The sequence below is a fragment of the Blennius ocellaris genome (assembly GCF_963422515.1).
Source record: "Blennius ocellaris genome assembly, chromosome: 3".
Classification (NCBI taxonomy): Eukaryota; Metazoa; Chordata; class Actinopteri; order Blenniiformes; family Blenniidae; genus Blennius; species Blennius ocellaris.
Window position 1 is genome coordinate 26,557,993 of NC_137652.1, and position 21,063 is coordinate 26,579,055.

Consider the following 21,063-nt stretch of genomic DNA (forward strand, 5'->3'; position numbering starts at 1 on the left):
CATTAAAATGTCAGTACACAGACATTTGTATTGATAGACGACCAAGTTGGATTGTTTTGCTCCCTATCAACTATAAAACTACCAACTCCCAGGAGGAATATTTTTTCTTATTGTCCATCTACTCACGCATGTGCAGAAGAACTTGTGAAAAAGTTGTGTTTTTTTTCCCCGTTTACATGATAATGGAATCGGAGTGTTTTCAAATAATTGTGCTTTGTGCGCCATTTTCAACAAAATGTGTTTTCAGTGGCTTCAAGCTCCGATGTCGTGTAAACAAACACCCAAAACGCAATGGAAGTTTTCCGTCTTAACTTGAGAACATTGTGGCTTAAACTGGTCCTCAGTATGTGTTTTAACACTGTCCTGCAACACCTTTTATGAAAGAGATGAGCAAATATTGTTGTACAACATTGGTACAGTGTCGCAGTGGGTTCCTCGATGTGTAAGCAGCCTCTGCCATCAGCACTAATGCAGCTCATACCACCAGAAAAACAGGCGGAACTGTGCACCGATCACAAGCTGGATGGACTCTCTCCTCTTTATGTGACAGGAAACTGTCCATTGGGTCAAAATGAGAATTTTACATCAACAGTTCCCCATGCTGCTTCTGTCCATTTCAAATAATCCAAGCCTCAGTCCGTTCACTTGTTGCTTCCAGTTATGTTTCGATTAGATATGGGTTGATGAGGTTTGCAATACACTGACACATAGTTCATAAATAATTACTCCCCGACAAGATTTACATAGACGTACGTATATTCTGACATGTGAAAGGACTACTACAGTAGTCACAAAATGCAGGTCTCTCACATAAAGACGCACAAAATCATGTAACAAAAGATGAAAACGCGAAATCAAAATCCTCCAGTAGCTTGTTCACATTCACCATGAGCCAGACGGTGCAAATGTACAGTGACAGTAAATATAGCACAAGTCACATGTTGTCTTGTGACCTTGATCCGGCGAAACGTCGCACAAATTGTTTGCATACCTTCAGTCTCGCACACCCTCACGTGTGCCATCAACTCATGAGAGGAGCTCATTGGAAGTAAAACTAAAATGTTTCGGTGTCATAAGGTTTTTGAGTCAGAGGGTAAAAACTTGTGAGAGCATCGTGAGAAACCAATTCCGCTGTGACACACATGCTTGAAGGAGTCCGAGAAATGGATTAAAACGTGTCTGATGGTCGATTCGAAATACATGAACATGTGACTTCCCCCTCAGAAAACACACACACACGAGATCCATTTAGACTCGAGAGGAAAAGCCACTCTGGCTACACGGAGAAGTCTTTTCCCAACTTTCTGCGAATGATTGAAGGCGGCGCGGCTCCCCCTCGCTCCCCCGCCATACCAATAACGAGTCGGCCGACCGGCTTTTCCAGCTGTTGCATTATTTCTCATCGACTTGGCCCAGGGTTCCGTATCCGTTCATCAGAGCCAGCTTCAGGTGACCGTTAGACGTCAGCTCTTCCTCCAGGATGTTGTTCCTGGCGGCGAACATCTGACTGATCTCCATGAAGGTCTTGTTTTTGGTCTCGGGAATGATGAAGGTGGTGTAGAGGGCCACTCCCAAGCAGATCACACAGAAGAGCAGGTAACAGAAAGGACCCATGGCGATCTGTGGACGGAAAGGAACAAATAAAAGCTGTGCGACGAAAGAAAAATGAGAAAGTGCTTCTGTTAAAATACATACAAACTCAAAGGCCCCGGCAGGTAAAGTGATTAAAAACTTTTCAAACAAGCGATAAAATGTGTATTTGTGTCAATCCATCAGCTTGTTTTTCAGTCTTTTACAGTCTTTAAGTTATTTAAACAAGAATGTTTTAGAGCGTTGTTTTTTTCTGTACTTCCAGGACCGTTTGAATTTCTACATCTCCAACGAGTTCAGTCTTTAGTCCAGGAAGCATTCGTACCAAAACATTTTGATTGTCATTAAGACTTCTCTCACTCCGAATGTTGAAATTGGAAAAGAAATCAAGTTTGGGGCCATAGAATCATTTCCATGGTAAAACAACTACAAGGAGACATAAAATCTGTGAAAACAACACCAAAGATGAAGCCATTAAAGCAAATCTAAGCAAATTAGTACAAAATCAACCCAAAAAGAAAGTCATTTAATGTAAGTTAATTATTTTATAAATTAGTGGATGAATTAGTTCCGCATGATGGCTCCTGAACAAGCTGTTCACTAAACAATGGCACTTCATCACCGCATGAAGTTTGGAAACAGTTGCTCACGGACACATCGACCAGCCGCCGAGAAAACATTCGTTTTCATTTCGAACAAAGACGTAAGTTATGGGGAGAAGAAGGGAAATTCCACGTCATTGGGAAAAAACAAATCAGGATGATTTGTTTGGTTCCTCCTATTTGGTGTCCGTGTCTGTGAATGTCGACTCTGTTTCCCCTGTGATGGACCGCCGAGCTGCTTTGGGAGCAGCTCCAGTGACAGACGTGGCCTCGATCAGTGGTGTCAAACACGTTTTAGCTCAGGAGCCGCATGCAGCACAATTTCCATCTCGAGCGGGCCGGAAAATAGCACCGTAATAACCTTTAAACTTAAACTTTTAAGCGTTTCTTTGCTGTGGCGCAGAGTTTATGTGACGAAAGTGTCTATATTTTATTAAAACCGAACTACCAACACAAATCTGGACGTGAAACCAATTCGAGTGAAAGCGTCTGGTGCAAAATGCAGTTAAATGTCAATAAAACTTCTCATACATGTTTTTTTCCCACAAATTCACCCTGACAGCATGGATTTGGAGCGAGTTTGCTCCATGGCAGCATCGTCGATATCTTCAGCTCAGGTCTCAGTGTTGTGTTGTGTTGTGTTGTGTTGTTGTGTTGTGTTGTGTTGTGTCTGCCACCATTCAGTCAGTATACAGATGAAAGTCGCGTAGAGCCAGATGACAAAACGCTTTTCCCCACGAAAACAGCAGAATCTCTGCGACTCATACAGGTTAGAAATCAATGCAATCATGAACAATACAAACACTTAAAGCTGTGCGTCGCATAATAAATCTTTTTGTATGAACTCCTCCCAATTATTTGATATTGGTGGACAAACGTTCTAAATCAGTCATGTGTATTATTTTCAGAGGCGTGTCAAAGGTGGGTGGGGACCCCACCCTCCCTTTGGGTTGCCAGTTATGACACGGGGGCCCGTACCTCTAATTGAACTGTATACAAGAGCAACCCTGGTAAACTAACAGGGTGTGACCAGCAGTGTTTGGTCTGCAGAGGGAGTCACAACCTTTCTTAGAGTCCGGACGATGAATCTCAAGGACGTTGGAAACCACTGGTCTAAGAAATGGGAGCGTTATTAAGCAGCTGCCTTGTTCTGTAAACTGATATGGTGGACAAACAGTGAAGGTTTTCAGCTGTTAAAGCGAATCACCGAGCTATAAGATGCTAAAATGCAGACTTGCGGTGATATAAACACGCTGAGCGTTTCATTATCCTCTTTACTGTTCATGTGGAACGTCCCGGAGGACAATGACAGACAGCAAGGTCGTGAGATTAATTGGAAGTTTTATTGGTATTTGGGGCGTCGCTTCCATTCAAACCAGGCCGCACGGCTCACAGCATAACAGCTCCCTGTCTGACATTGTGAATGGAGCCACAGCAGATCCTGCAGCCTCCAGATCTCTGTGGAGATCCCGCCGAAGACTCAAACAAAGGAAACCTTGAGGGCAAGGAGCTTGGCACGATAAACCTGATTAATAATTTGGAGTTTCTGCGAGGTCCAACACATTTCAAGGTTAAGACCTTAATCAGTAAAGTTTTAAGCAGGTGCAGATAAAAGTGCCACTTGTCCATCGAGCAATACTATTGGGGAGGTTATTGAAGAGTGGGCACTGGTGGCCTGGAGGTCAGAGAGGCGGACTTGGGATTGGAAATCTCCCTAGAGTGCCGTAATGTGGCTGCATCTCTGCGCCCTAGAAATAGGATTGGTCAATATAGAAAAGGAAGTTGTAAAAGGGAAATAATAATAATAATGAATGGTTAGTTTAGTTTAGTTCAGGGGTGCCCAAACTCGGTCCTGGAGGGCCGGGGTCCTACAGGGTTTAGCTCCTCCCAGTTGCAGCACAGCTGATTGCAACGAAACGCTTGTTTTATTGGGCTTTTTCACAACCATGGTGATGATGTCATCATTAGATTCAGGTCTGCTGAAGCAGACCTGAGAACTAAAACATGCAGGACACCGGCTCTCCAGCACCGAGTCTGGCCAGTGAGCTTTAGAGAGGCTTCAGATTCAGGCCCTGTTTACGCATTCAGCGTTTTCAAGTGGAAAACAAGTGGAAAACTTTCATTGCGTTCTGGGTGTTCGTTTGCACGGCAGTGCTGCTTCTGCACATGCTCAGTAGATGGCTAATAAGGACAAGGTTTGACTCCAGAGGGTCACGACTCCCAGTCCACGTTCTCCTGGGACTCGGTAGTTTTATAGTTGACAGTCACTGATAGTCTGTGTCCTCCCATTGTTCATGTTCACAGTGTTCTGTTCCCTGCATGGTTTCATTACGAAAACAACCAACAGCACCCACCTGTGGCCCCGGAGGAAAACTGCATGGTTTTTCAGTGTTTCATGCATCGTGTTCAAAACGTCGCAGCGCAAATGTGAAACAATTCCGAAACAATAACGACGTGTTTTCAATTGAAACGTTCCGGTCGTCACGGTACAGGAGCTGGCTCTCACCTCGAGGAAGGGGAAGACGAAGCCGATGGTGAAGTTGGACACCCAGTTGAGGCAGCCGGCCACGGTGTAGGCGGCCGGCCGGTGAGACTGCTTGAAGAGCTCCGCGGTGATCAGGAACGGTACGCCGGCTGTGAAGACGCAGAAAGCTTGTGTCGTTTTCGGAAGGAAACACTTCAAGCGACGTCATCCAGCTCGGAGCGAGTTAAACCTATTGCTTTGATGTAACTAAGCATCCCGTTAAAAAAAAAGAAAGAACCCCCCCCCCACACACACACACACACACAGACACAAATCATATTTAATCACTCGGCACAACAACTGTGTGGATCTATCGGGTGTCGTGAAATTAACTTCAGCATCTTCATTCATCTTCTACTTCATCAATATTCCCTCTCTGTACTATTTCTTGGCAGCCATTCCAAATGAACAGAAGACAGCGGAAGCCTTCTTCAGGACGGAGAGCTGTTGGATTACTCTACTTTTATTTCATTATGTGTTCATTACCACCCAGTAATCGGAGTCAGACAAGGGGTCTTCGTCAACTTGGCAAAAATCCAATTCTGAACCACAAGACGACTTATCCAGAACTTGTACTATTCATTAGTTTGATATGGAAGATCTACGAGATGTTGCTTCTGCGTTAAACACATGATTCTTCATTGCTTGGAGTGAAAGCCATGAAGGAGAAATACGCATTAGTAAAACCTCTAATGATCAGCTTTCCAAATGACGTCCTCATTATCTGCGCATGATAACTGCAGAGAGGAAGGTTTAATATTGTCAAAGCCATAACCAGGCCATAATTTGTCAGCATCTGCGGTACGTATGGGAGGGTGTCATTGTGCGAGCAAGGTTTCGTCTGAAAGGAAACCGTATTCATCACGGCGAGCTTATGAACAATGAGCCATTAAAAGATTTAATTGCGGCAACAGAAATCCTCGCGTGCCGAGGTATAGATTCCGCCGGCTTGACTGATGACGTTGTGTAAACCGGATTCCTTCTAATCCATCATCCTCGCAGGTCGGCCCGACGTGGCTCCGAACGCCGTAAACTGTTGCCTCTTAATTCACTTCACTCATCTCATCCAGCGTGCAAATGGCTGCGTGGCAGTTGTGATTTCCTAATTTACAAGACTAATGAAACAACATTTCTCCTCACCATCAGAGGAGCAGTGCGGGAGGGAGGAGACCCGCTTCCCGTTGCCTGCTGTTGTGCGAGCGACCACCAGGGAGCAGTGTTACCTTTTACACTGCACACTGTGCGTGCGTGTGTGTGTGTGTGTGTGTGTGTGTGTGTGTGTGTGTGTGTGTGTGTGTGTGTGTGTGTGTGTGTGCGTGTGTGCGTGTGTGCGTGTGTGCGTGTGTGCGTGTGTGTGTGCGTGTGTGTGTGTGTGTGTGACAGGTTAAAAGTTTCATGGAGTTGGAAGTTGTTGTTTTTTTTACCTGGACCGATGCAGAAGCCGGCAATAATCCCAACGACACAGCCCACGCTGACGTAACGCAGGAGGGACAGATGAGGCTGCGGGTCAAACACAAGCGATGGGTTCAAAACAGCTGCACAATATACTACATGGATATAAAACTAGATATAACTGCATAATGACGTACTTTTATACATGTTTAATAATGGGTGTCAAAAGGAATTTTCCAAAAATATTAACTTTTTCTCGGTTTGCTTTTCTTTCTGTTCTCCTATATTTCCTTTGCATATGATTATTAAACCGACTATTTGTTTTTGATGTGTATTTGCTTGAGACTATATAACTAGAAGAATAAAGTGATGCTCGCTAGTTTTAAAAACAGGCTTAAAACTTTCTGAGTTGATAAAGTATAACCCCGATCAAACCTGAAAGTTTTTATAAAGTGTAAACTTGATCAGATCAGAACGTTTTAAGCCTGATTTCAACCTGGAACTGACTCTGGGTCGTTTTCTGATGAAGGCCTGTTTACACAACAACACCTTCAAGTGTTGTCATGTACTTGAAATGCACTTGAAAGTGCGTTTCGAGGGTCTGTTTACACGACAACGGCGCTTTGAGCCACTGCAACATTTTTAACAACGACTTCCAAGGTGCAACTTCTTGAAAAGGCTTCGTCTCGGTGTCGCACCCCGGCCGTCGTAAACAGTTCATGCACATGCGCGAGTCGCTGGACAATAACAACGTCTATGTCGTCACATTGTTAATGTTTATGGCGCATTGTTCTTTGTGTGAAGTTTCTAAAACAAGCAGCACCCACTAGTGGCCCAACGTACAAACTACATCGTCTTCTTCCGTGTTCACGGACGTCATTGTCAAAACGTTGCCGTGTAAACGCAAAACTTCTCCGAAACAAAAAGCGATGCATTTTCCCTTTAAACGTTGTGTAAACGAGGCCACTTTTCTCACTTCCTTTGGATTCATTTGTTCCACGTCGCTCTCTTTTGGTCTCTACTCTCTCTTTACTTTCTTTCTTTCCTGCCGGATCTCGGACTGTGAAATAGGAAGTTATGTGACCCGTGATTCTGTGTCTCTTGCAGCCATAACATCTGCACTAAGTGTTATTTAATTATTTAGTTTTCTGTCTTATGTTGAAATATGAAATCCATATTTTATCCTTTATGTTACATGCAACCTTGATGACATTCACTTCATCACTGCACATAATCACCTTCTTATGTTGTTATCAGTAATTAGTCAGTTTAATTTGGTTTACGCGAAAGACTCTTAGTAACTATATATTAAAACTACTCAAAAGTAAAAAAAAACAGATTCATCATTTTTCCCTCGGGTAAAAGTAAGAACGTACAGGCTTTAAATGCAGGAATGAATATTTAACTTACACAGAAATGCAATATCCCATCCATCCAAACACATTTCATCCATAAAATAAGGCTGATTACACACAAACACAGTCTGAATAGAAATTGAAAGAGTCGTACTCTTCCTCCCATCATTCTCCCGCAGCACTGAAGGACAGATCATTGGCAGAGATCCACAAATTGAATTTTCAAGATTTTCTCATTTTCATGGGCACTAAAGTTGAGAGACGACGTTGGAGTTGTTTTTATTTTGAGGCATAAAACTACTTCAGTGAACCACGTTTATAACCACTGAGTTCATAGCGAGTGATACACCATTATAACGCTTGGTTTTTAAACACTGTGTTTGTCAGCATGGATTCACCTGGTTAATGACGCATGATCATTATGAAATTGTGTCATAGGTTTGATTCAGAAAATGAATTATTTTCTGATTAAAATGAATCCTGGCTGGACACTATGAAAACCATTCAAATCTTTTTTTAAACTTCCCTTTTAAATGATTCTTGTCCCACTTTGACATTGTTTAAATGTAAAGTGCATTATAAATTAAATACATTTTTCTTTTATTTATTTTAATTATTATTATTTCAACTTATTATGATTATGATTATTATTGTTATGATTATTGTGATTATTATTAATAATATTCATTACATTTCGAAACGACATTGTACATTTTGAAGCAGAAACTGTGACCATCTGCTGATTTCATTCCTTCACTGTAACTCTGAATTGTCTTCATAGCGGTTAAAACAAATAACGAGACATTTGCCGATTACCCGAATCAAGGTTTGTATCTCCCCACCCAGTCTATCTCCCTGTCTTCCCTCTCCTCTCCTCTGTCTTCCTCTCCTCTCCTCTCCTCTCCTCTCCTCTCCTCTCCTCTCCTCTCCTCTCCTCTCCTCTCCTCTCCTCTCCCCTCCCCTCCTCTCCTCTCCTCTCCTCTCCTCTCCTCTCCTCTCCTCTCCTCTCCTCTCCTCTCCTCTCCTCTCCTCTCCTCTCAGCAGAATGCCGCCACCTCTGAGTCTGGTTTCTACAAAGGTTTCTTCCTATTAGAGGGAGTTTTTTCTTTCCACAGTCACAAATAAAGCTGCTTGCTCATGTGGATTTGTTGGGCTTTTCTATTTTCTCTGTTAAAAGCACCTCGAGATGACTGTGTTGTATTTGGTGCTGTATAAATAAAGTTGAATCGAACTGAATTGAATTGAATTTGTAAGGATGAGAGTCAAGATGTTTATCTTTAGTGTTGAGAGTGAAAAGTCCTCGAGAAGAAAAGATACCTGGAAAACCTACTTAGGTACAGTAACTAGGTATAAATACTCCGTGAAGCAAATACACAGTCGAACGGCTGCAGAAAGTGTCGTGGGCGAGTTTTACACAACCTGTATTTTTCCACGAGACACAAACTCAGTGCGATGCTGTGTTTGTCCAGCGGCAGGACTGCAGAAGACACCCACCTGTAGGAGGACAGACACGGTGATCCCGGCACAGCAGAGACCCATGAAGAGGAAGCCGCCGATCATCAGGGGTCTCCTGCCCAGACGCTCGATGGTAAAACACTGAGTGAGGAAGAAAGAGGCGGCACGCGCTGTAACATCCCAACAAACCAAACCCCCACGATACGCTCTTCTTTTGAAGAGTCTCCACTTACTTTTGAATTACTATGATCCACTTTAACAAACAAACGAAGCCCATCATTGAATGAGAATCCAGTAAAAGGTTCAGTGAGATATAGAGAGTGGAAGGCCGTGTTTACTCACGCCCAGCATCCCAGAAAAGACCTCGATGGCACCGGTTCCCACCGTGGTGTACTGGATATAAGGATCCGGGATTCCTGCATTCTTGAATATGTCATTTGTGTAGAACCAGATCTGAAATTCAGTCAATGAAACTCCATTGAAGCTACATAGAAACTCCAGAGAGACGCACGCGCGCACATATTGAAACAAATTAAAAGTTTGTCATTTTTTTCCTTAAGGAGCCAAAAAAAGTGACTTTTCTTGTTGGGCGATTCATCAAAGTGATCATTATCATGGCGCTCGACCATCAGTCGTGCATTTTGAGATACAACGTTTCATCAGCATGGACTCCTGACAAGCGCTCCCCTTGAAATTAATTTGTGTTTTCTCATTAATCACACTTTGCTGATGCAACATCCATCATTGATGATGTGTGGACAAGACGGTGATCGGTGCAGTTAGACGCTGTCTCGTTGATTTAGTAACCGTACGTATCGCCTTTCATCACCGTTGCCGCATTAGAGCGGGCGTACATAATGCCGACGCGAGAACAAACACGGCGAAGAAAGTTGAAGAGTTGGCACCAATTTGAAAAATGGGAATTTCCAGAAAGAAAAGGAGTAATTTTCATCCGTAAAACAGGAGCGTTTCGCACAGATAAGATGCTTATTTCTAATGTACCATTGAGATACGGGACAATTCAAGGTGCTTTAAATCAGAGGCATTCAACACATTTTAGTTCGGGACCTTCATGGAGCTCTTATTTCATCTGGAGTGGGCCAGACTGGTGAAATAGTGGTAAAATAACTTGTCTTTGTTATGGTGCGGAGTATACGTGATGAAAATGTCTATTTTTTCCACAAAAGCAAACAATTTGTAACCAAAACTGACTACAATCTCAACACAAAACCAACCGGCTTGGGTGTCTTGTGTCTACGACGCCTTAGAAATCTGTGCTTTCTTTGAAACTTCTACAATTGTCTTGGTGGACTGGAGCCTCCCGGGGGCCGGTTTTGGCCCACGGGTCTCATGTTTGACACCCCTGCTTTAAGGGATCTTGGAAATGCATATAAATAATGATGATTATAATGAAAAAAGGTAAAACAAGACCAAATATTTTTCATAAACATGCACAAAAAGCTGTTAAACCTAAAGTGGATGCAGATATGGCCCCCCAGGCCTGACAACTCTTGTGAAAAGCATTATTATATTATTATTTAAGACATAATTTTTATTTATTTACTTATTTATTTCTTACTATAGTCTGTCTATTGTACTTATTCTACACTTTGCCCCCCCCCATCATAGTTTATTCTCCTTGTATCTCATCCTATGTATATTTTACTTTAGAACTTATTATACTTTATTATAGTTTGTGATTTTTATCTTATTTTTAGTCCTATTTGATAGTCATTGTATATAAGATACCTCTATTCTACTAACTGTTTGCACATTCCTTGTCTTTCCTTTCCTCATGAGTGTCCTTAAGAGCTGAATGTACGAGTACATTTCTCCACTGTGAGATTAATAAAGGCGTATTTTATCTTATCTTATCTTATCTTATCTTAATGGATGTACATTTTTAATGTACTGAGTTATTTATACGTCCAGTGTTTTTCCTGAGTTTTACTCTTAGATGTAGGACCAAATGCAAAATGAAAAAAAAAAAAGTGTGAGAAAGTGAGCAAATAATGTTAAAAACTGCTAAAAACTCGATGTGCTGCCTTTGTGTCAAACGTTTTAAACTAATGATGGACAATAAGAACAATGAGTGTGGTGACTCCCAGTCCATGTTCTCCTGGGACTTGGTGGTTTTATTTTGACGTAATAACAATCCAACGTGCACGTGTGTGTGGTTTCATCACGAAAACACCCTCGCGCCGCTCACCGCGTCGATTCCCGACAGCTGCATGCCGACGTTGACCACGGCGATGGTGATGACCTGCCAGCGGACGCAGCGGTCCGTCAGCAGGCGGCGGACGGAGAGGGTCTGTATGGAGGACAGCGAGCGCTGCTCCTCCTGCATCTCCTCCACCTCGGCCTGGATGTTGGCTTTAGTGCGAAACCACTTCAAGGCTGCAGACAGAAGATGGTTCAGGTGGAACGCACGCTGTCAGGGGGACTCGCGAAATGACAAGGAGCTCCTTAACCTGCGATGGTGGCGTGCACGTTTTCCTTCTCTATCAGCAGGTACCGCGGACTCTCCGGAAACCATGGCAACAACATCAGCTGGATTAAGGTGGGAAACACGATGAGGGACAGAAGCAAAGGCCAGTGCTCCTCCTGTGTGGGACGAACACACAAAACCTCACTGAAGCCAGGCTGGAATAACAACGTGCAACTTTTCGGTATTCTGCCAATGAATTATCTGAAGTTATAATGCACAGATCAGCACTCTTCTTGTTGAGAATGCCGGTTTTGTTAGTTTTCAGCTTGAGGCTTCTCTGTACTTCTGCGATACATATTGTGAGCGAGCCGGTGGAAACGGCATCACCTGATGAGAAAGAACAATAAGCTGGAGGGCCGAAGCATGAATGACAAAGTTTAGAAATTCATGATCGCTTCCAACATCAAGCACATTGTTCTGCTGAATGTGAATTCTTATGGGGAAAGTACCAATGTTCAGTCATGTTGGGTGTTTTTCTTGTTTCTGTCAAGCTGCCTGCTGTAAGTTAATAACATGAACAGAACGCTACATTTTTCTAATGAAAACTATGCGGCGATTAGGACGAGACACCAGGGTTTTGATAGTTTTTTAAAGGGAGAATTATAGCCTTTTTAGATCATAATTAAAGCTGGAAGCGGCGCTGAAGGGGGCATCTTTGCTAGTCAGTGAGTGGAAGCATCACTTAATAATAATAATAATAATAATAATAATAATAATAATAATAATAATAATAATAATAATAATAATAATAATAGATAAATCCATTTCTTGCATTCCAATAGGGTTCTCGCCAAGCTCTGCTCCGGCTCGGATCCTTCAATAATAATTTTTTGTTTGATGTAAAAAACATGAAGTTGCATTTTTAAGACTTTAAAACATCACACAGGGGTAAAAAAAATTGTTTTTTTTAAATGTAGGTCTTGAAATATTAAGCAAAAACGAGTTGAAATGCTCAATTCCCAAATACTTAAGTGAGTGTAGACATTTAAACACAGTGACGCCCTAATTGGTCTCAAATGTGAAGAAAAAACCCCCCCCAAACATTTAAAACATGAAAATAGAACAAATAACATCTCATCAGTTTGAGTAAATTCTTGTGATTTCAACGTTATATTCTGGTGTAACTTGTTTGCTGGTGCCTCACTGAGCTGCACAAGTTTGTACAAATTAATTAAAAAAACCAAGCCAGAATGTATTTCCCATCACACAGATCTACACAAGTCAACGGGAGCACCGGGTATTGTCAGGCTCTGCTGCTGAAAGCCACACCATCAGTACCTTTCCCAGCAGTTCGGAGAGTCCCAGCACCTGAGCGATGAAGACCCCCAGGCAGATGTGGATGCTGGGAACCAGACCCAGGAAGCCTCGCAGGTTCTTGGGCGCGAGCTCCCCGAGGTACATCGGCACCACACTCAGACAGATCCCTGCAGAGAAGGAAAGAGGGGGGGAGGGGATTTACTGCTTCTCTTTATAACACACGAACACTTGGAAACATCCTGATATCCACTGTAAAAAAAACTGTATTTGAACTTTATTTCCTATAAACTCCCTCAAGAATTAGTTACCGTCTTCATGATGTTAGTTGAGTCTTTGTTCATTTCCTATTTGAAGCAACACCTGACTTCGTGAAAGGCAATACATGAAATAGATAAAATAATAAATAAAGTTTTAAGTGAGAGAAGAAAAAGCATATGTACTAAATTTGATGAACTTCCTGTTTTGAAGATAATTATAGAATAAAATCACGTCTCTAATCAGCAGCTGTCGACAGGTGGAAGAGAGTAGCTTTAAAACAGCATCAGTAGTCTGATTCTAACTTTAAAAATTCTTCAAATCGAGGACCAATCGTCTATTTGACGACAACATTTCTTCCAAGTCACGGGAAGCTGGAGGAGATCCACTGACTCATCTTGAAGAGAAGGGGGCTTAGTCTCTGTATTCGTTTCTCCGCGCTTGATTCCAATTAAAAGAACGTTCATTCAAATTAAATTCCTGAGTAAATTCAGAAGTGGAAAATCTAATTCGGCAACCTAAGCTAGAAAGGATGCCTGTCCATCACAGGCCAGACATAGAAACACAGTCACACGCTCACATTTCTTCAGATTTACAGTCAAATGAGAGGCAATTAGAGAAATTAACCTAATGTCCACCGAGGGTAGAGAAAAAGCACACGGACAAGAAGTTCAGAGCCGGGGCCAGACTGAGCACCAGTTCTTTGTCTTTTCACAAAGTCCCGTCCAAACAGGGGCTAAAGCGGGGCTCTGCTGGCCCCACCTGGTTGCCGGGCCCAATGGAGCCAGACCCAACAGGTGGGGGCGGAGTTATCGCTGCAGTTTATTGCTGGAGTTTTCGCTACTGACAAGGCGGAAGAGCAGCTGAACCGGCTTTCTGAAATCTACAGCGAACACGGAGGTCTGGAGTGGTTATAGAGAAAAAAAATAAGGCAACGATATAATAAGTCGCTTCCTGAAGTTAATAATGTTGCCCAAACTGTGTTTGGTTCGAAACTGTGGATTCTGAAGTGGAATTTTATTTTGTATACCTCTTTATATATATATATATATATATACACACATCCTTATATTGGTTCAGTTATGTGCCTTTAAATAGGTGCATTTCTTCTGTAACATATCATTTGGTGTTTGGTTTGTTCAATATCAACTACAATTTATCCCGTCACAATGTAGAATTTACTAGCTTCTTCTTTTTCCTCCTCCTTCCATCTCCTTCTCCAAAGCCATCAGTTTCTCTTTTAGGTCTTTGGTAGATTTCATGTTCTCCACCTGGTTCGATTCCAGTTCCGCTCCCATGGCCAGTGTTCCTTTGTCGTTTTTTTTTTTTTTACGCTTTTCATCGTCACGTCATTGTAACGAACTGAAATCAGTGACGTGTCACGTTTTGGAGTGACGTGGCTCTCACTTGGCTCCGTTAATGCTGGAAAAAGAACCGGTTTGTTTGGCGGTGCTTGTTTAAGAACAAGGCACCGGCCCTGAACCAGCTCCTGGTTCTTTCTGGTGGAAGAGCCCTGAGGGAGAACATGCAAACCCCCAACACAGAGGAATCCCCTCGAGCTCCAGCCCGTCTTGAACCCGGAATGTTCTCATCAGAACTCATGCACGATACATGGGCTTTCCTGTTAAGAGTTTGCATGTTCCTCAGTGTGTTAGGAAAGAAGGATGAGCTGGAGACAAGCCTACCCGAGTGTATCCCCGTGATGAAGCGTCCAACAATGACCATTGCTGGGTTTCTGCACCACCTGCTGAAGCCCATCAGAGCTCCTCCTATGAACACCAGCATGGTGGACCTCACCAGGGTCCCTTTCCTGTTGGACATTTTGATCAACTTCATCCACAAATGTCCCGTCTGAAGCTCAGATTGAGACGCATTTATAAGGTTAATTTAGACCCACTTACCTTCCAAATTTGGTCACCAGGGTGCCCACCATCAGGGCTCCAGACATCCCGCCGATGGCAAAGATGGACACGGTGAGCGAGTACAAGACGGTGAGGAGACGATCGTCCGGCACCCAGTCGTACGTTTCTATCATCGTCTCATTGTAGAAGTCTTTGATGTACTGCAGGTAGAAAGATGCACAAGAAATTTATTCTGCTACACACACACACACACACACACACACACACACACACACACACACACACACACACACACACACACACACACACACACACACACACACACACACACACACACACACACACACACACACACACACACACACACATTTTACTCTACAGCCGTGGCGAATAGAAATGTTGGCTATAAAATGTGACACCATCACCTCATTAATCCAGTCAAAATCCAGTCAAAGTCAATTGGATGGGGAAAAAGGGTCATAAACTGCAAGCTTGAAAAGAATGACAGCAGTTATTCTTTCAGCTTTCCTCACTTGTCATGCAGGTTCATGCGGCAGCGCAACAATGAGGCCTCTGTTGTGTTTCAATGACACGGGGACAAGAGCAAATACCTTCTTCTTTTTTCTTTTTTTGTTTTACCTGAACACATTCAGGAGTGAATGTCAGGCAACGATTGCATGAACGATGGGCGTCCAGGAAAACAATGCAGCGATGACCTGGATTCATTCTGATTCATTCTGAAATCCCCACTGGGCAATTTAGATTTTTGTAATTTTACTTTTTTGTTGTTGTTTTTTTTCCAACTCTCCTGTGGGCTGGTGTTCGACCACATGTTCAACACTCCTGCTCTGCAGATGTTTTGGAGCAGAAAAGCACAGTAGATCACTCAGAATGTGGCTCCACATATCAACATTTTGCTAAGTGTGGATGGTAAATTGATTTGACACACACACACACACACACACGCGCGCGCACAAATTGATGAACCAGAATCAAAGAATGACTTTGAGCACGGTCGGCAGCTGATCTTCTGATCTTGGCTCGGTCTCACGTTGACCTTCAGCCGACCTTCATCCGCTGACAGATGAATCATGTGATTGATGGAAACACGCGACGTGACACTAAAACTGAATCGCTGCTGTTTAACTGTGCCAGGCAGCCTCGAATAAACAGTTGTGAATGTCGGTAACAAGTTTAGCTCTGGTACTATAATTTAATGCCCAAATCACACAAAACAAGGTAATTTAACTCTCCTCTCGTCCTGAGTGATTTGCCACAACTAAAGTTTGATTTGTAGCACACATTTGACGCTCATCTGAAAGTCTGACTGAAAGTTTGACTTCATCATCCACCCATGGGACGTGAGAGGAAAAAAGAAAGCAGATGGATTTCCATTTGCAATGTGCTTTTTTTTGTTGTTTTTTTTGAGCTTGTGTCCTTCAGTGACACGTAAAATATTTCATAAGTCCACAGATAAAAGTCATGAGGATCCGGCTCACCACTATAAGAGCGGCACATGAATAGTGCAAAGGTTTGTTCTTATTCTGTCTTCTTATTGTAATTTGGAGTTGCAAGTGTAAAGCTGCGCTGTGTCATCCGACACGAGATTTATCATGAAGCAGTGTGACTTCCCAGATTCCCACTAATAAAACAATCATATTCTTATAGTGTGAATTTTTGATCATTTTCTTTCTTTCTTTCTTTCTTTCTTTTTTTTGCACATGATTAGAGCATGGTTTCAAATATATCAAGACACAATTCTGATTTAAATCAGTGGGACAATCATACTTTATGATACAGTCCACAGTATGTCATGCGTGTGAAAAGATGTAAGTCGATTTGAGGAGGTGAGTGATGAAGACTTGCTCTCAGAGAGAAAACGTGATATCTGTGGTACGGGGAGATGTTGTGACATTGCTGAACGTGAAACTATATAACACTTCTGATTTCAGAAAATCAAGGAGCTTTCCTTATTCATAGCCTTATTAGAAGACATAAAAGAAGAGGATATTAATGGATGCTGATACTAACGTACAAAAGCGTATGAGGTGGTTTGGATAAATGTGAACTTTTTCTTAAGGTGACAAGTTATTTCACGTCAGGAATTTATATTTCAAGAGTAACTGGAGTGTAGAACGACTGTTTAAATCTGCTTTTCCTTCCAGCCTGACAGAAGCAATACTAGTAAAGTCATTTCTGACAAACCCAAAGAGCTGCTGTGAAACTATAGACCCTCCAATAGACCCTCCACCCTGGTTGTTGTACAGGAGCTATAAGGGCAGCACGCTCGTAAACAAAGTCCTCAATCCTGGAGTGGCAAGTGGCTTTGAACCTGGAACTCTCTCCGTGGCCAAACAGGAATGATCCTCAGCTCCGTCGCATCAAATCCGACGTGGACGGAACAGAAGCAAGCACATGACGGATGAAAACGCCGGGACACGGATGACACGGCGAGGCTGATACAGCAGCCCACATGACAGCGCTCGACAACAACACGCCGTCCCACTGCCAGAACAACGAGCTGTGAACCAGTTCTGGAAAAGGACTTTAAGGGTTTTTAGGGTTTGATGCTGGCAGCAGTGACGGCGACCGTTCTAGGGGATGACGAGACAAACCTGTGCGGGAGAGTTGACGACGGCCAGGTTGTAGCCGTACAGCATGGAGCTGCCAAACGAGGCCAGGAAAGCCACTGCCAGCAGGGACTTGGTGAGGTGCTGAGGGAGGCACAGAGAGGAGGACAACGTCAGCCGCGCAGTACAGCGTCCATCAAAGTTGTCCAGTTTGATCTCAGGACCAACTGGTCAAATTTGACTTGCACGTGTCGAAGAAAACTTAGAGTACGATGCTTTTAAGAATCCAGAGCAGAAACCACGTGGTGCTTCTGGGCCCTTCCACCATTTAGCTTCCCTATCCCCAAATGCTAACGCTAACCAGAAGCCTTCGACCTGCAAGAGGCTCCAATACAGTCAAAACACAAAACAGATTGTCAAAATTGCTCCAAAAATTTCAAAGAAAACATAGTTTTTGGTTTTTCTTAAACATATTTCTTAAGAGTCGTGGACACAAGACAAGAGAGCTGAACTGAAAGGTCGAACACTAGCAGTAGCCTCAGTACCTGTTTACACAACAATGAAAACTTTCGTCAGGTTTTGAGTTTCCCTTTAAAGAACAATGGTGCTTGGAGCCATTTGGAGAACTTTTCGGAGACGCTTGTGACTCCGTCCCAAGAGACGGCGGGAAAACGATGCCAGTAAACACGGTAAACACTTCTTCTGCTCAGTTCACACGGCGGCTTCCAGAGTGACTCCACTCCCAGTCCGTATTCTAGTTTTATCCTCCATATCGGTGGTTTTACAGTTGAGATTCACCTCCGATCTCATGTTTGTAAAAACACAATGCAACAGTTAGCGGAGAAGTTTTGGGGACGTTTCACTGCTTTTTGCACCAGAAGGTTTCATTGAAATTGGCTTCATGTTGAAATTGTTGTAATTTTTTTTTATACTAATTGTTTGTTGTTTTTTTTAAATATTTGTGACATTTTCATCACATATACTCTGCGCCACAACAAAGTTTAAAAGTAATATAGCACTATTTTACCAGTCCGTCCCACTTACGATGAAATTGGATGAAGGGAGTTTGACAGTTTATTACATCTGAAAATAGATATTACCTGACTTATAGACAATCTACGAGGGTGCAAAGACATTATAACACGCAAATCTTGTTCATATCTGTGTCTCTGAGGCGACTGCACTTGTTTGATATTCATCTAAAATGTCCGTTTTTCAATCAAAAATAATTTAATAACTTAATTATTAACTTAAATATGTACAAAAAAAATCTTCATCTTCCAGTCCCTTTGGTTTACCCGTGTGCAGCCTGCAAACAGAACAACACTGGGAGAAGTTTGGACGTCTCAGCAGGACAGTGCAGAGCTGGAGAAAAGTTGAGAAAAGTTGTTTTTTTTCAATTTCTTTCCCATGCCGGGTACTTCTGCCGGCCACCCGCCGAGGCCGCCGTCCCCGAGTCACATGAGTGTTCAAAGGCAGACATGCTTGCCTCCTGTGTTTTCATTATAAAATGACCCGACGCTACCCTCTTGGCTGCGATTACAAATTCCACACACCGGGCTTAGCCGACCTCTGAGGTGACCTTCAGGTGGATTATAGTGTTCTTCACACGGAGCAGCGAGGGGACCGGGAGCTGTTGCACATGACCGCACCCAGGAAACATCAAACTTTCAAACCCGTCAGCACGTCGTTGGTAATGTGAAAAATATGATACTGCCGTGTTATTACAAGGGGGAGAAACCCACGGCTCTGGCTGAACAGTAATGGCACAGTTCCTTAATAGGAGCTAATTTATCTGGAAATAGCCTGATGGAGAAAGTTAGATGTCTACACGTGAAAATAGCCCGGAAAAGACAATGACATCCAGTCAGCATCAAATTAAACTCATTATCTGTCAGATGTGCAGCTCTTCACACGTGACAGCAGCGTATACACTCAAAGCTGCGGGTAACTTCTCATGTCCTACAATGTGAAGTGCAAATATTTATATTTAAGACCTGTTTTGTGTTACTTTCCACTAACAGGATGACTTGGATGTGCAATCTAAATGAGCAAAATATATTCTATTAACAAAAACTGACACAGACAGAAGAGTAGTAGTAGAATAAGAAGCAGAAGATCCAATGTTGTAAAAAAAATTGAGTTAATTAAAAAGATTAAATTAGATATTATGGAGTAAAATAGAAAATCTGTGTTAGAGATGACAGTGTATCCAGATGATTTGAGTTTAAGGCCCCTGGTTTAGAGTTTATGAATGTTTGCAGTAGCATTCGGTAAATCTTCGCTTGAATACCTTTAATTCAAAGATTGCTCAGGCCATTCAGAGTATTTGGAGAATGTCCACATTCACCCACATTTCAATCAAACCGTCACTCACCGCGCTGCTCTTTCCATTGTGTTCCTTCAATAGTTCCTCCGCCATTTAAGTCATGAATGAATGAATGACTCCCCGGCGTGTGATCTGCTCGTTTCCGATGACAAACAGCTCATCCGCACAACTTTTACCCCCCTTCTTCTCAAACTCTTCTTCCCCCCACTACATTTGTAGCCGCCTGCCGGCCTCGGAGCGGAGGGGGCGTGTCACCCGGTCCGCCTCGTCTCCAATCATCCGCGCGCCTCGTCGTGGCGCACGAGGCGCGTTCGTCCGTCAGTCTCGGTCACATGAGCCGCGATGCGCCCCCCGCGCTGCTTTTAAACTTTAAACTGTGACTAAAATCCACCCAAAAGCGTTTTCAGGACTCGGAAACATTACGGTTCGGACCCAGAGGCTCGATTCAGGAGAGGAATTAGGCGCTCGCAACACTTTTGGGGATTTTGCGCATTTTGTCTGAAAACCTCAAGCTTGAAATTCAATTAGATTCTTGTATTGACAACATATCTTGCGTGAGTCACATGGCCACGCTTTAATCTCCCACGCAACAGTAGAAAATGCTTATTAAATAGACTTTTTGTCTTTGACAATTATTCCCAGTCAGGACCTAATTTTATTATACGTAAAGCATATTCCCGAGTTTATGTACCAAATATGCTCATATCGTTATACTGGCAGGAGGCTTGTCAGAATCTGTAATACTTATATAGTATAATGTTTATAATAATACTTGTGCAAACATTTTTAATTAGGAAAGCCTTTGGTTGAGCCGTAGCTGCTTAATTTGATTCTTTTGACTTATTTTACTTTTTGTTTTTGTTCTGTATGTTTCCCCTCTTTGTATCTTAGCTGTTACTCCCCTGCTTTATCCAGATATTTTGCGTCCATCTGAGAATCATAATCACCTTTAAATGACACTTCCCATCAGTCTCACCAGTGGACGAGCCCCGTCATAGACATTCATATCATATGTTTTTTGTTTTTTTAATGGTGTCTTTATATAGTCTGCAGTCATCAATAGGTGTTTTTTTTCTTTTTTCTATTCTGAGCAAATGAGAAATATCTGTGGTTTAACAAACTCATCTTTTTAAAATCCTGATTTCTCTTTATAAATGAAATGGAAATGGGAAATCCCCCTGATCCCCTATATCTATCTATCTATCTATCTATCTATCTATCTATCTATCTATCTATGTCGGATTCATAGATTTTTGCAGGTTTCTATGGTATTTATGGTTTTTGTGTCATACGACTCTTCATTTATTCATCTTTCTGTTTATATTCAATCACCTCATTTTGTCTTCGAGGTTTTCTCATTGATTTTCTTCTTAAGTGACCAAAC

General features: G+C 42.6%; 1 protein-coding gene across 1 annotated transcript; it reads right to left on the reverse strand.

Moving 5' to 3' along the window:
* Positions 1 to 1,392: 1,392 nt before the first annotated feature.
* On the reverse strand, positions 1,393 to 19,772 carry slc2a15b (solute carrier family 2 member 15b; the record flags this gene model as incomplete). The annotated part of the gene is made up of 12 exons (XM_080520854.1): positions 1,393 to 1,620; positions 4,699 to 4,826; positions 6,141 to 6,216; positions 8,958 to 9,059; positions 9,261 to 9,371; positions 11,128 to 11,315; positions 11,390 to 11,522; positions 12,685 to 12,830; positions 14,604 to 14,728; positions 14,820 to 14,980; positions 17,396 to 17,494; positions 19,728 to 19,772. The coding sequence occupies 12 exons, from the start codon at positions 19,770 to 19,772 to the stop codon at positions 1,393 to 1,395; spliced, it is 1,542 nt and encodes a 513-aa protein (XP_080376980.1).
* Between the last annotated feature and the right edge of the window lie 1,291 nt (positions 19,773 to 21,063).